Here is a 15,086-nt window from a genome sequence, read left to right on the forward strand (position 1 = left end):
CGAATGCTGAACCTCTCTGGGGCTCTGGTTCCACCTCAGCCTGCAAGATCCTGAGGGACATTTTGACTTTAATACGTTTAATTGGTTTAAGCTTCAGTTGGTTCACAGCAGGACGACATTTCTACTTTCGACTTTGTCAGCCGCGCGAGCGGACTGATGTTGGTGTGAATCATCTGTGCTGCCAGCGGAGCGAATGCACAGCGCTGTGTCCGTTCCTGCACTCCTGTCCCGCCTGTTACTACTCACCCAAACCCCCCAAGATTGTTCCGCGCGTCCCCTCGGCCGACGTCACTGTCTTCCTGTCAGTCACACCGTACAACCATATCGCTTTGAGTCAGAACAACAAGTTCAGGCTCTCCAACAATTTACAGGGTTTAGGGTTCAACAGGCCGCTTCTGAATAATTTACACAAATCCACAACTTATTCCCAATTGTGTGTCTGTGTGCGTGTCTGTGTCTGTGTGCGTGTGTGTGTGTGTGTGTGTATGTGTGAGTGTGTGTCTGTGCATGTGCATGTCTGTGTGTGTGTGTATGTGCATGTCTGTTTGTGTGTGTGTGTGTGTGTGTGTGTGCATGTCTGTGTCTGTGTATATGTGCATGTCTGTTTGTGTGTGTGTGTGTGTGTGTGCATGTCTGTGTCTGTGTATATGTGCATGTCTGTGTCTGTGTGCGTGTGTGTGTGTGTGTGTGTGTGTGTGTGCATGTCTGTGTCTGTGTGCGTGTGTGTGTGTGTGTGTGTGTGTGTGTGTGTATGTGTGAGTGTGTGTCTGTGCATGTGCATGTCTGTGTGTGTGTGTATGTGCATGTCTGTTTGTGTGTGTGTGTGTGTGTGTGTGTGCATGTCTGTGTCTGTGTATATGTGCATGTCTGTGTCTGTGTGTGTGTGTGTGTATGTGCATGTCTGTTTGTGTGTGTGTGTGTGTGTGTGCATGTCTGTGTCTGTGTATATGTGCATGTCTGTGTCTGTGTGCGTGTGTGTGTGTGTGTGTGTGTGTGCGTGTGTGTGTGTGTGTCTGTGTATGTGCATGTCTGTGTGTGTGTGTGTGTGTGTGTATGTGCATGTCTGTGTGTGTGTGCATGTCTGTGTGCATGTCTGTGTCTGTGTGTGTGTGTGTGTGTGTGTGTGTGTGTGTGTGTGCATGTCTGTGTCTGTGTGCATGTCTGTGTCTGTGTGTGTGTGTGTGTGTGTGTGTGTGTGTGTGTGTGTGTCTGTGTCTGTGTATGTGCATGTCTGTGTGTGTGTGTGTGTGTGTGTATGTGCATGTCTGTGTGTGTGTGTGTGTGTGTGTGTGTGTGCATGTCTGTGTCTGTGTGCATGTCTGTGTCTGTGTGTGTGTGTGTGTGTGTGTGTGTGTGTGTCTGTGTCTGTGTATGTGCATGTCTGTGTGTGTGTGTGTGTGTATGTGCATGTCTGTGTGTGTGTGTGTGTGTGTGTGTGTGTGTGTGTGTGCATGTCTGTGTCTGTGTGTGTGTGTGTGTCTGTGTGTGCGTGTGTGTGTGTGTGTGTGTGAAGAGAAGCTGACGGAACAAAAAGAGAGAGTGAGATGAGAGGTTTTCATTTCACTCTTATTTTCCCATCATTTCGTTTCCACTCGTGACCCCCCCCCCCCCTTCCCCGTCCTCCCCCCTCCCCTCCCAACACGCCTGTTCATCGCCCGGCAATAACCCGACTCTGGTGTTGCGCAACGTCAGCTCGGGTCAGGAGGAGGACAGAGACGTGGAAACACCGACTCAGGTCCTGCTTTCCGTCTCTCTGTCTCTCTCGCACACACACACACACACGCACACACACGCACACGCACACAGACATGCACATATACACAGACACAGACATGCACACACACAGACACAGACATGCACAAGACGCTTTTGATGGGTTTCTTCACGTAGCATTGAGCGCCATTGAAGATATCAAATAGATTTGGATTGGACTTAAATGGGACCAAATGGGTCATAAAACATGTTTTTAACATCCATCCATCCATCCATCCATCCATCCATTGTCAAAGCGCTTATCCTGCACACAGGGTCGCGGAGGGCTGGAGTCCATCCCAGCCAACTTCGGGCGATAGACAGGGTACATCCTGGATTGGTCGCCAGCCAATCGCAGGGCTACACAGAGACACACAACCATTCACACTCACATTCACACATCTACGGGCAATTTAAAGTCCCCAATTAACCTGATCCCCAGAGCATGTCTTTGGACTGTGGGAGGAAGCCGGAGAACCCGGAGAGAACCCACGCAGACAGGGGGAGAACATGCAGACTCCACACAGAAAGGCCACTGGGCGGAATCGAACCCAGGACCTTCTTGCTGTGAGGCAACAGTGCTAACCACCACGCCACCGTGCCGCCCATGTTTTTAACATATTACTCAATAATTGTGCCATTAAGTTGTTGCATAGTGATTCAACAAAACAAAAGCAGAATATTAAACTCGCGCCGGTTTGGCTATGAGTGAAAAATAATTGACCAAATGCCGGAAGAAGAGATGAAATTCACTATTTCTGTCTGCTGGAATATGAATGATGTAACAGGACGTCTCCCTCCGTCTCTCAGGGAAACAAATATCGTTTGATTTACTAATATCGTTCAACTGCTTCTAGAATGTCTCGTGGCCGCCATTCAGACCGCTGGATAAGCTCCACCCACATCCTGTAACTCCTCCCTTCGTCCGTCAATCCACCAACAGAACTTCTAGTTCCGACTCTTTTCCTTCTCTTTTGTCCCGTTCTCTTTTCACCTCCATCTTCATTCATCCTTCACCGCTTCATCCTCTGCTCACCCCCCCTCCCCCTCTTCTCTCCCTCCTGCCCTCCCCCCCCTCCCCCTCTTCTCTCCCTCCTGCCCTCCCCCCCCTCCCCCTCTTCTCTCCCTCCTGCCCCCCCCCCCCCTCCCCCTCTTCTCTCCCTCCTGCCCTCCCCCCCTCTCTGCCCCTCTGATATGAGATCTGTTGGATGAAATAAAGATGAGGCGGAGGATGGATAAATATTTATAGCTGCTTCGGCTGTATAATTTCACGCGTCAGTGTGTTGTTGCACAGTGTGTGTGTGTGTGTGTGTGTGTGTGTGTGTGTGTGTTGGGGGGGGGGGGGTATATATTTTCAGACCCATGGCCAGTGCAAGGATAAATAATTCACTGGAAGTTAAACCTTAAAATACAGGAGCAGCTTGCCCCCCCCCCCCTCCTACCCCCAAACACACACACACACACACACACACACACTGCAACAACACACTGACGTATGGAATGATCCTCATTACACCCTCCCTACTCATGTACTGAGTATTTTATCATTTAATTAAGAACTTCAGTGAAAAATACTCTGCTTGTTAGGATCAGTTTAGATGATATTGATATTTTTCTGCATGTATTGTGCTGTGTTATATATTTTTTTACATTCCCTAAACACAACCTTTTTGCGTTTAGTGTGTGAAGTGTGTGTATGTTTGTGCTGATCTACCGTGAGCAGTATCATGAATGGAGGAACAGAAAGTATGTGATTTTCATGTTGTAAAGTAAAGCTTCTATTAAAAGATCAGCGCCACAGACCCTTTTCCTCAGGGTGTCGTTGCAGGTAGCTGAGGAAGAGCGTTAAGGAAGAGGAAACGCACTTTAAGGCGCCGGAGGACGATGTAGAATCCCTCTGACAACATAACGAAAGAAATAGACGTCTCATTTTGTGCCATAAAGCAACCCAATATTAACCACAGCACTGCAGAGGAACATAACAATGAAGAGGCATTGAATTCAATGCGTTTTATTTTGTAGAGCCCAAAACCACAAATTACAGATGTGCCTCAGAGGGCTTTACAGTCTGTACACATGTGACATCGTCTGTCCCCAAACGCTCACATCAGCAGGAAAAACTCCCCAAACAATGAAAACCCTTCATGGGGAAAAAGGGAAGAAACCTCAGAGGAGGATCCGTCTCCTGATGGACCACAATGATGTCACGAGTACAGAATGAACAATGTAGAAGAGGAACCAGACATTCAGTTCATATGACGGAAATGATTCAAATAATTGGAGTAGTAAGCAGAACCACCAACACATAGAACCACCATCACATAGAACCACCATCGCATAGAACCACCATCACATAGAACCACTGTCAAATAGAACCACCATCAGACAGAACCACCACCAGACAGAACCACCAACACATAGAACCACCATCAGATAGAACCACCATCACATAGAACCACCGTCACATAGAACCACCATGAGACAGAACCACCATCACATAGAACCACTGTCACATAGAACCACCATCAGACAGAACCACCAACACATAGAACCACCATCAGAACCTAGACATAGAACACACATAGAACCACCACCAGACAGAACCACCAACACATAGAACCACCATCAGATAGAACCACCATCAGAACCTAGACATAGAACACATAGAACCACCGTCACATAGAACCACCGTCACATAGAACCACCAACACATAGAACCACCGTCACATAGAACCACCATCACATAGAGCCACCATCACATAGAGCCACCATCACATAGAACCACCGTCACATAGAACCACCATGAGACAGAACCACCAACACATAGAACCACCATCACATAGAACTACCGTCACATAGAACCACCATGAGACAGAACCACCATCACATAGAACCACTGTCACATAGAACCACCATCAGACAGAACCACCACCAGACAGAACCACCAACACATAGAACCACCATCAGAACCTAGACATAGAACACATAGAACCACCGTCACATAGAACCACCATCACATAGAACCACCATCAGATAGAACCACCGTCACATAGAACCACCGTCACATAGAACCACCATCAGAACCTAGACATAAAACACATAGAGCCACCATCACATAGAACCACCATCACATAGAACCACCATCAGACAGAACCACCAACACATAGAACCACCATCAGAACCTAGACATAGAACACATAGAACCACCATCAGATAGAACCACCACCAGAACCTAGACATAGAACACATAGAGCCACCATCACATAGAACCACCATCAGACAGAACCACCAACACATAGAACCACCATCAGAACCTAGACATAGAACACATAGAACCACCATCAGATAGAACCACCATCCACAGAAGCCTGTGGGGGGGAGAGCACAAAGGCTTTAGAAAGGGTAATGTCGGTTTATAAGGACAGTAATAGTAATATGATTAATATTCAAGATAATAGTAATAATGATGATGGCAGCAGCAGGTGTCATCAGGGCCACGGTAAGAGGCAGGAACAGGGTCCAGATAGAACCACGATCTCGCACGGTATTTGTGCGAGAAAGCACAAATACCAACAACAAACAAAGTTAATGTTGACATGACGAGAGACGCCCATGCTGCCCGGAGACTTTGTCGGTGGACATTTAGGAGACAATTTAATCCCCAAACTCTGTTTGCTGACATGAAACAGTTTAACAATTAAAAGCTCAGTGTCGCGCTTTTCAGAAGCCGGAGTTGATCTTTACGTATTTGCTATTAGACCGAGTGTGGTGATGGAGCGAGGAGGGAGGAGGCGCTCTGGTGTAACTTCATCGTGTGTGTGTCTGCACGACACACTTGTACTCCTGGGTACACACATGTCATCTTATATGAGTATCCACACACACGTGGCTACAAAAAGCAATGCGAAGAACTCACACAAACACACACGCACACACACACTGACACGCAGAACCCGAAAAGCTCAACGCCCAAGCTCTGATTGGGAGAAGTGCGTTGCCATGGATCCCAGGTGGCCGCGGCTTGGTTAGCGCAAGCTAATAAATCATGTAGCGTGTGTGCGTCTGGAAGTGATAGACTCATGCGTGTGTGTGATTGTAGTGTGTGTTTGTGTGATGTGTGTGTGGTGTCTGCCTGTCTGACCCACTTTTTCCTCTTTCCTTCCTTCACTTCTTCCCTTGCTAGCTCCATCTGTCCTTCCCTCCTCTCTCTCTTTCATATGCTCTTCTTTTTTATGTCTTTAGTCTTTAACGCTACAAGCCGTCAATCTGTATAAAGAGTAAATAACATGCTTTCTAGACCAGGAAGAGTAAAAACAAGCTAAGAAAGAAGCTCATCTGCGTAGCACCTTGTTGAACCTGTGTCCAATAAGGTCATATTTTAATGGCTACTGACGTATGTGAAGCCTTTGGGGGGGGCAGGAAATAATGAACTGAAACACAACCAGCTTACGCTAAAAGAACAGCAATCTGCAGTCGGCCTTGGTGTGAAAGTCACTTTTCATCCAGAAATGTGTGTCTCATAGAGCTAAAGGGTTTTGTTTTCAACCTTCACAACGGCAGTGTACCCGGTCCCAGGAGACTAGAGGGGGGGGGGGGCTGCAGAGGCAGATCAGAGATTTTGTTTTGGCCCAAAACCATTAAGTTCTTAATAAACAAAGTGATAGTATTTTAAAATTAATCAAAGTTCTGATCTAACTGAGACTCGTAGTGCATTCTGCTCCTGAGCTGCAGCCTACCAAAATAAAAGCCTCTCCAGAGAGGAGCCCCTGTAGCTACTGGTAGATATTTAATTGTGAGAAGTCCTTTAGAAACGTTTATTCATTAACAGCAACGGCTCCAGTTGGGCCGTGGGTGGTTATTGAACCCGGGGATGCTGCTGATGCTCCGGGGGTCGCCCCCCTGGATCAAGCTGACCACGTTTAAGTGCCCATTCCTGTTTAACCCCGGGTCTCTACACTGGGGGAAGAGGGGTGGGGGGATTTAAAAAGGATAACCCTGATCTTCAGCTGCCTGCTTCCTACCAGTGGATGGCGCTCATTAGTAGGCGGCGAGGGTCTCGGACCCACGTTGACCCGAAAGAGTCAATATGAAAATAAATAAAAGCCCTGTTGTGGTTCTGGATGTGGCAACGTCTTTATTCTAGCGCAGTAGTTTACCACACGAGTAGCCTATGACTTATGTCCATGACCCCCGTGTCACAGACGCGTTCCCGCTCTGGTCCCACTGGGTTTATTTCTATTTCGGGGACCAAATTGGAAATCTGACGTGTGTCTTGCCTCTCCGCCCCGGGCAGCTCAGACACGCACACGCACACATACAGTATGACAAAAGGTCTAAAAAGTTTCTTTCCTTATCTTTACCTCCCATCCTGCTCCCTACACACAGACACACACACAGTGTCCTAATCAAAGCCCGGCTCTGCACATTGTGTTCCAGTTGAGCCGCTATTTTTATCTGAGGCGCTCAAACAGGGATGTAGTGGCTCAGAATCCATCAAGACCAGCAGATAAACAGTCGGCCTGCTGGACAGCCTGTACGCACACACGCGCACCCGCACTCGCACACGCACACACACACTTAGGGGGTAGTCCACATCCATGCTGCGGTTTTGTATTGTTGTGTATTGTTTTTCTGGTATAGGTGTTTACCTTCTAGAACCTGGGTCCTTCCTAACACCCCCCTCCACACACACACAGCAGATCTGGGTTGGAGACACATGATGACTGGTTTACCGTTTCTGCCTCGTTAGTTTGGGATGCAAATGCTCTGGCTTAGGCCCAATTAGTTTGGCTCCCTTCCTTCCTTCCTTCCTTCCTCTGCAGCTACTCATCCTTCATGGCTGATGTGTTAGTTGTTTGTTCAGCATATGAACCCGTGAAGAACGATCAGGGAGGATCCGTGTTTGTGATACACATGGCAGCAAAGTACTTTGATACGCAGTGTGTTAATGTGCAGAGTGTTAATGTGCAGTGTGTTAATACGCAGTGTGTTAATGTGCAGAGTGTTAATGTGCGGTGTGTTAATACGCAGTGTGTTAATGCACAGAGTGTTAATGCACAGAGTGTTAATGTGCAGTGTGTTAATGTGCAGAGTGTTAATACGCAGTGTGTTAATGTGCAGAGTGTTAATGTGCAGAGTGTTAATGTGCAGTGTGTTAATACGCAGTGTGTTAATGTGCAGAGTGTTAATGTGCGGTGTGTTAATACGCAGTGTGTTAATGCACAGAGTGTTAATGTGCAGTGTGTTAATGTGCAGAGTGTTAATGTGCAGTGTGTTAATACGCAGTGTGTTAATGCACAGAGTGTTAATGTGCAGTGTGTTAATGTGCAGAGTGTTAATACGCAGTGTGTTAATGTGCAGAGTGTTAATGTGCGGTGTGTTAATGTGCGGTGTGTTAATACACGGTGTGTTAATACGCAGTGTGTTAATGTGCAGAGTGTTAATGTGCAGTGTTTTAATGTGCGGTGTGTTAATGTGCGGTGCGTTAATGTGCAGTGTGTTAATACGCAGTGTGTTAATGTGCAGTGCGTTAATGCGCAGTGTGTTAATGCGCAGTGTGTTAATGTGCAGTGTGTTAATGTGCAGTGTGTTAATGTGCAGTGTGTTAATGTGCAGTGTGTTAATGTGCAGTGCGTTAATGTGCAGAGCGTTAATGTGCAGAGTGTTAATACGCAGAGTGTTAATGTGCAGAGTGTTAATGTGCGGTGTGTTAATGTGCGGTGTGTTAATACGCAGTGTGTTAATGTGCAGTGTGTTAATACGCAGAGTGTTAATGCGCAGAGTGTTAATGTGCAGAGTGTTAATGTGCGGTGTGTTAATACACGGTGTGTTAATACGCAGTGTGTTAATGTGCAGAGTGTTAATGTGCAGTGTTTTAATGTGCGGTGTGTTAATGTGCGGTGCGTTAATGTGCAGTGTGTTAATACGCAGTGTGTTAATGTGCAGTGTGTTAATGTGCAGTGTGTTAATGTGCAGTGTGTTAATACGCAGTGTGTTAATGTGCAGAGTGTTAATGTGCGGTGTGTTAATACGCAGTGTGTTAATGCACAGAGTGTTAATGTGCAGTGTGTTAATGTGCAGTGTGTTAATACGCAGAGTGTTAATGCGCAGAGTGTTAATGTGCAGAGTGTTAATGTGCGGTGTGTTAATGTGCGGTGTGTTAATACACGGTGTGTTAATACGCAGTGTGTTAATGTGCAGAGTGTTAATGTGCAGTGTTTTAATGTGCGGTGTGTTAATGTGCGGTGCGTTAATGTGCAGTGTGTTAATACGCAGTGTGTTAATGTGCAGTGTGTTAATGTGCAGTGTGTTAATGTGCAGTGTGTTAATACGCAGTGTGTTAATGTGCAGAGTGTTAATGTGCGGTGTGTTAATACGCAGTGTGTTAATGCACAGAGTGTTAATGTGCAGTGTGTTAATGTGCAGAGTGTTAATGTGCAGTGTGTTAATACGCAGTGTGTTAATGCACAGAGTGTTAATGTGCAGTGTGTTAATGTGCAGAGTGTTAATACGCAGTGTGTTAATGTGCAGAGTGTTAATGTGCGGTGTGTTAATTTGCGGTGTGTTAATACACGGTGTGTTAATACGCAGTGTGTTAATGTGCAGAGTGTTAATGTGCAGTGTTTTAATGTGCGGTGTGTTAATGTGCGGTGCGTTAATGTGCAGTGTGTTAATACGCAGTGTGTTAATGTGCAGTGCGTTAATGCGCAGTGTGTTAATGCGCAGTGTGTTAATGTGCAGTGTGTTAATGTGCAGTGTGTTAATGTGCAGTGTGTTAATGTGCAGTGTGTTAATGTGCAGTGCGTTAATGTGCAGAGCGTTAATGTGCAGAGTGTTAATACGCAGAGTGTTAATGTGCAGAGTGTTAATGTGCGGTGTGTTAATGTGCGGTGTGTTAATACGCAGTGTGTTAATGTGCAGTGTGTTAATACGCAGAGTGTTAATGCGCAGAGTGTTAATGTGCAGAGTGTTAATGTGCGGTGTGTTAATGTGCGGTGTGTTAATACACGGTGTGTTAATACGCAGTGTGTTAATGTGCAGAGTGTTAATGTGCAGTGTTTTAATGTGCAGTGTTTTAATGTGCGGTGTGTTAATGTGCGGTGCGTTAATGTGCCGTGTGTTAATACGCAGTGTGTTAATGTGCAGTGTGTTAATGTGCAGTGTGTTAATGTGCAGTGCGTTAATGTGCAGTGCGTTAATACGCAGTGTGTTAATGCGCAGAGTGTTAATGCGCAGAGTGTTAATGTGCAGTGTGTTAATACGCAGTGTGTTAATGTGCAGTGTGTTAATGTGCAGTGTGTTAATGTGCAGTGCGTTAATGTGCAGTGCGTTAATACGCAGTGTGTTAATGCGCAGAGTGTTAATGTGCAGTGTGTTAATACGCAGTGTGTTAATACGCAGTGTGTTAATGTGCAGTGCGTTAATGTGCAGTGTGTTAATGCGCAGTGTGTTAATGCACAGAGTGTTAATGCACAGAGTGTTAATGTGCAGTGTGTTAATACGCAGTGCGTTAATGCGCAGTGCGTTAATGCGCAGTGTGTTAATGCGCAGTGTGTTAATGTGCAGTGTGTTAATGTGCAGTGTGTTAATGTGCAGTGCGTTAATGTGCAGAGTGTTAATGTGCAGAGTGTTAATGTGCAGTGCGTTAATGTGCAGTGTGTTAATGTGCGGTGTGTTAATACACGGTGTGTTAATACGCAGTGTGTTAATGTGCAGTGTGTTAATGCACAGAGTGTTAATGTGCAGTGTGTTAATGCGTTTGAGTGCGCCTGGATCCATCTTTAATGAAGTATGTTTGCCGTGTGTGTTGTATCATGATTGCAGGTCGTAATGTGCGTCCTTGTGACCCCCATGCCGTGTGTTTCAGGTGCGTAACCTCTGCTACATGGTGACTCGGAGGGAGAAGATGAAACACACCATGTGCGACCTGCAGGAGAAGATCTTCCACCTGCAGATTAAGCTGCTGGAGGAGGACCTCGCTGGAGGTAAGAGAGCGCGGGAGAGAACACAAGGCCGTTACTTCCACACCTGCTGGCTTCCACCCACTCTCCAGCTGGAGGAGCCGGAAGACACATTGGCTCGATATCTGCTCATAACGAGATCTAAATCATTAGTGCGACCCCGAGGTTGGATCTGTGTGCACCGGTAGCATTTTACCTGGAAGCACAGATACTTCTCATAAAGGAGGTAATTATGATTATTTCATAGCCAACCAGGCCGCCGCATCTGGCGGCTCTAAAAGTGAAGTAAATGCTTTAACCCTGCATTCTGTGTAGTGACCAGCAGGGGGCGACTCCTCTGCTCCCATAGACGTCTATGAGAAAATGACTCTACTTCTCTCTTGATTTATTCCCTCAGTAAACACTGTAAACATGAGTTCATGGTCTCAGTCTCTAGTTTCAAGTCTTCAACACAGCATGATGTTCATTTAGTAACTGATGGTCCATTTAGAGTCAAACAGACCATGAAGCAGGGGACGCTTTAGGGCGGGGCTACACGCTGATTCACAGGTGTCTGCCACGGCGTCGAATAAAGTTCTCTGACTGATCGGTGTCCCCTTGGTTAAACTATTCCAGAGCCGGGAGACTCCTCACCTTTTGACACCAGCCCGGACTTTAGTACATCGAGTGAGATTGCATCTGGAGCCAGAGGTCAGCCTACGAAGAGCCTCAAAAGTTAGTAACGGCATCTTAAAATCAATACTGAAACTGACCTGGAGTCAGCGCAGGGCCAGCTGCTGTGTTGATGTCATCAGACTGTGAAGGTTTGCCTTCGTAGCAGCGGGAGTCTGAGACTAATAAGGGATTGTCTTATCTTTATTGATGTGACGCGTGTCTGACCGTCAGCAGCTAACAGACAGCGTCACACATACTGTGTTCAGGCTGGAGGATCTGATCCAGGAGGAGCAAAAACAGCCAATCAGAGAGCGCTTTGAAAACAAATTATGATCAATTAGCTCTTCTCCTACAAAAAGCTTTTCCAATTGTTATCAGTAAACATACTGATGTTATAGAACGGCCTTCTGGGGTTTACAGGTCACACAATGTCACCTGTAGACGTAAAAGGGAAAAAGGGAAAAAGACCCTTGAGTTGAGCTGAACTCAGTAAAATGTGTGATTACTGTTGAAATTGTGTAAATGCTTCTCATGCTAGAGGAGTTAAAGGCACAGATCACTTCCTTCGTGGACGGACAACAACACGATCATTAAAACAGAGTCGGGTGCTTCTCGTTGGCTCCCAGATTCACAAGCTCTTGTTGCCATGGTGATGATGGAACTGTGGAGGCAGAGGGATAAAAACGCATGTTGTAGTGTCCGCTATCGCGCGAGATGCTCGCATAGTTGTTGGAAGATGAATAGCAGGTCCTGCTTGGCACGCGCCGCAAGTCACGCAAGAAGTTCGAAGGAGAGTTTGGAAAAAGAGGATCATTGTGTCCTTTCCGCAGTGATGTCGCACACTTAAATGTCGTCCCCCCTCAGTGGCTTCCACACACAAACATGGACGCACTAAAGAGGTGATTGTGCTGAGGCGCCGCGTCGGTTCTACCGGCTGGGACCGGAAAAGCTTGTTGTCGTGGTAACGACAGTGAGCTCTTGTCAGCTCGCCCCTGTGGCTGTGTGTGTGTGTGTGTGTGCGTGTGTGTGTGTGTGTGTGTGTCTAGAAGTTCTCATCATTCCCGCTGCACACACATTAATACACTCTCTAAATCTTACAAACACTTTCACTGACTCTGTAACTCCCTCTGTGTCAACCCACACACACACACACACACACACACACACACACACACACACACAGCTGCTGACTCAGCAGATTGTGCTGCCATCAGGTACCAGAAGCAGTGCTGCTGGCACTAAACAGCCATATCTATTCCCAGTGCCACAGGAGTTAGATTAGAGAGTGTGTGTGTGTGTGTGTGTGTGTGTGTGTGTGTGTGTGGGTGTGTGTGTGTGTTTGTGTGCGTGTGCGTGCGTGCGTGCGTGCGAGTGAAGGATGAGGTTGTCTGCTGTAATGATTTGTTGTGTCCCTCACCTTTTCTCTTTGCCCTCTTACTCTCCGTTCCTCCGCCATCTTTATTGGGGGGGGGGGCTTAGGGCTAAGCTAGCTGCTATGCTAAGCTAGCTGCTATGCTACTTGGATCCCAACATCTAACGTTACCCTGCGCGGCTCACAGTCTGCAGAGGACCACCACCGTGTCCCTGAAAGACCTGGTTTGAAAACGTCCTGCTAAACGTTAAATGATGCGTTGAGAGCAAAGTGCACGAGGACAACAGGGAGAGTCGTTGGAATGAAACTACACCCATTTGAATGATCCAATGGGTGTAGTTTTATGTTTAAAATAACATTAACAATTAAACGACTGTGTCTAAAATACTCACGTTCTAATTAATTATTCATTACATCTGTAAAATAAAAACAAACATTCATTAAAAACAACAACAGTGTTCATTAATCACCATTAATTAAGATTAATGAACTTCAAAATGTGTGATTAATGAGTTAATTTTTGTATTCACGGCCCTAATAATTAGTTCTGGGCAGACGATATTTGCCTAAAGACACCGGCCTTAAGTAAATGTTGTAAATACACAATGTGCGTGTGTGTGTGTGTGTGTGTGTGTGTGTGATAGAGCGTGAGGAAGACAGATAAAATAAGGACTGAGGAAGAGGAGGATGGGAAGGGACAGGAAGATAATATGAAAGAAAAAATAGCTACGAGTGTGAAAAGGGCGAGAGGGAGGAAAAGTTTCTCATATTACAGTAATGAGCTCAGGTAAGAAAAGGGACACACACACACACACACACACACACACACACACACACACACACACACACACAGACTTACTCTGCAGTTCAGGGCACCTCGAAACATGGGGAATTAATCACAGACTTCAAGATGAATCCCCGTGTGCACCTAAACAAGCGAAGGGGGGGTGGAAGATGTGTGGGGGGGGTGGAAGATGTGTGGGGGGGGTGGAAGATGTGTGGGGGGGGTGGAAGATGTGTGGGGGGGGTGGAAGATGTGTGGGGGGAGGGGGGGGGGGGGGGCTCCCCACTGCTGATAGGTGGAGATTAGAAACTGCAAACTGCAGGAGGAGGAAACACCGCCTGCAGGCGTCCTTGAAAACCCAAAGAAAGGATTTTCAATCCGTGGAACGCATGAAAGGACGAGATCAGATTAGCAGAAACCCAAATGTGTGAGGAATGTGAGATGAGAGGATGAGATGAGAGGATGAGATGATGAGATGGTCCTCCCGACCAAGCAAAAGAAAAGGAAGAAGATGCAACGGAGGCATGAAATGAATGAAATAAGTCTCCACTTTTTTACTAAATGTGATACCACCAACAGGGAGACACATAAGGCTCATTATGTTTGAGACTGTTTCTGCAGCACACATCTTATCATTAGTCCAACAGTCGACATCGACATGAGAGTCCCTGAGCTCCATGTCTGCTAGACGTGTTTGGTAATATAAATGGTTAAAGAGCACACGAGCACACAGTACACGGCAACCTTCTCGTGACCGTTCAGTGGCTGTAGTGAACTACACGGTCGTCTCAGTGTGGAGTCTCTCTCTGGTCTCAGCTCCGTCCACGCACGTCCTGCTCCTCCATGCTAAAGCAAGCGCACACACACACACACACACACACACACACACACACACACACACACACTCTGTAAACATCAGTTCATGGCCTCAAGTCTTCTTCAATACACCAATGTTCATTTAGTAAATTACGTCCATGTGAGTAAAACAGGGGATGCTTTGGGGCGGGGCTCACTGTGATTGACAGGTCACTCACACAGCCTTGTTTATGTGTTTTTTATACGTTTCTACGCCGTGCTCCATTTCCTGTTGTATCAGGATGCCGTGCGCCACAGTAACAGGAAGTCTCGTTAAGCGGAGTCAGCTGGCGCTGAAGGCTGATCAAAGGTCAAAGGTTCAAAAGTGAGTGACGTGCAGACGTGCAGCATGTCAGGATGATTAACAACAACATGCGGCACCTTCTTCTTTTATCACAGAGGTTCATCTTATTTTGAAAATGTGGACACGTCACATTCTTCAGTACAGAACAAACAGGCGCTTCACAAGCAAATAAAATGAGCTTTTCTAAACGCTGAGGCTGTAACCAACCTTCAGCCCCCCCCCCCCCCCCACACACACACACACACACACACACACACACACACACACACACACACACACACACACAGCAGGAGTCTGTGAGAACAAGACAACCCAACAATAAGAGCTGCATGTGCAGAGTGTTTCCTTCACAGCTGTGAGACTGTTTGTGTTCCACGCAGGGTTTACACAATAATAATAATAACA

At 46.5% G+C, this 15,086-nt stretch overlaps 1 protein-coding gene across 2 annotated transcripts in view; it reads left to right on the forward strand.

The window, feature by feature from the left end:
• Nucleotides 1–15,086, forward strand: part of jade2 (jade family PHD finger 2) — a 64,919-nt gene that overhangs the window by 40,779 nt on the left and 9,054 nt on the right. Inside the window, exons 11-12 of one of the 2 annotated variants that reach the window (XM_078107019.1) lie at nucleotides 10,619–10,736; nucleotides 11,328–11,426. In XM_078107019.1, the coding sequence (XP_077963145.1) occupies nucleotides 10,619–10,736; nucleotides 11,328–11,426 (217 nt within the window). The remainder of the gene's footprint in view (nucleotides 1–10,618; nucleotides 10,737–11,327; nucleotides 11,427–15,086) is intronic. The other variant, XM_078107020.1, reaches the window with a different exon arrangement.

The sequence above is a fragment of the Gasterosteus aculeatus genome, chromosome 7 (genome assembly GCF_964276395.1).
Source record: "Gasterosteus aculeatus chromosome 7, fGasAcu3.hap1.1, whole genome shotgun sequence".
NCBI classification, from domain to species: Eukaryota; Metazoa; Chordata; class Actinopteri; order Perciformes; family Gasterosteidae; genus Gasterosteus; species Gasterosteus aculeatus.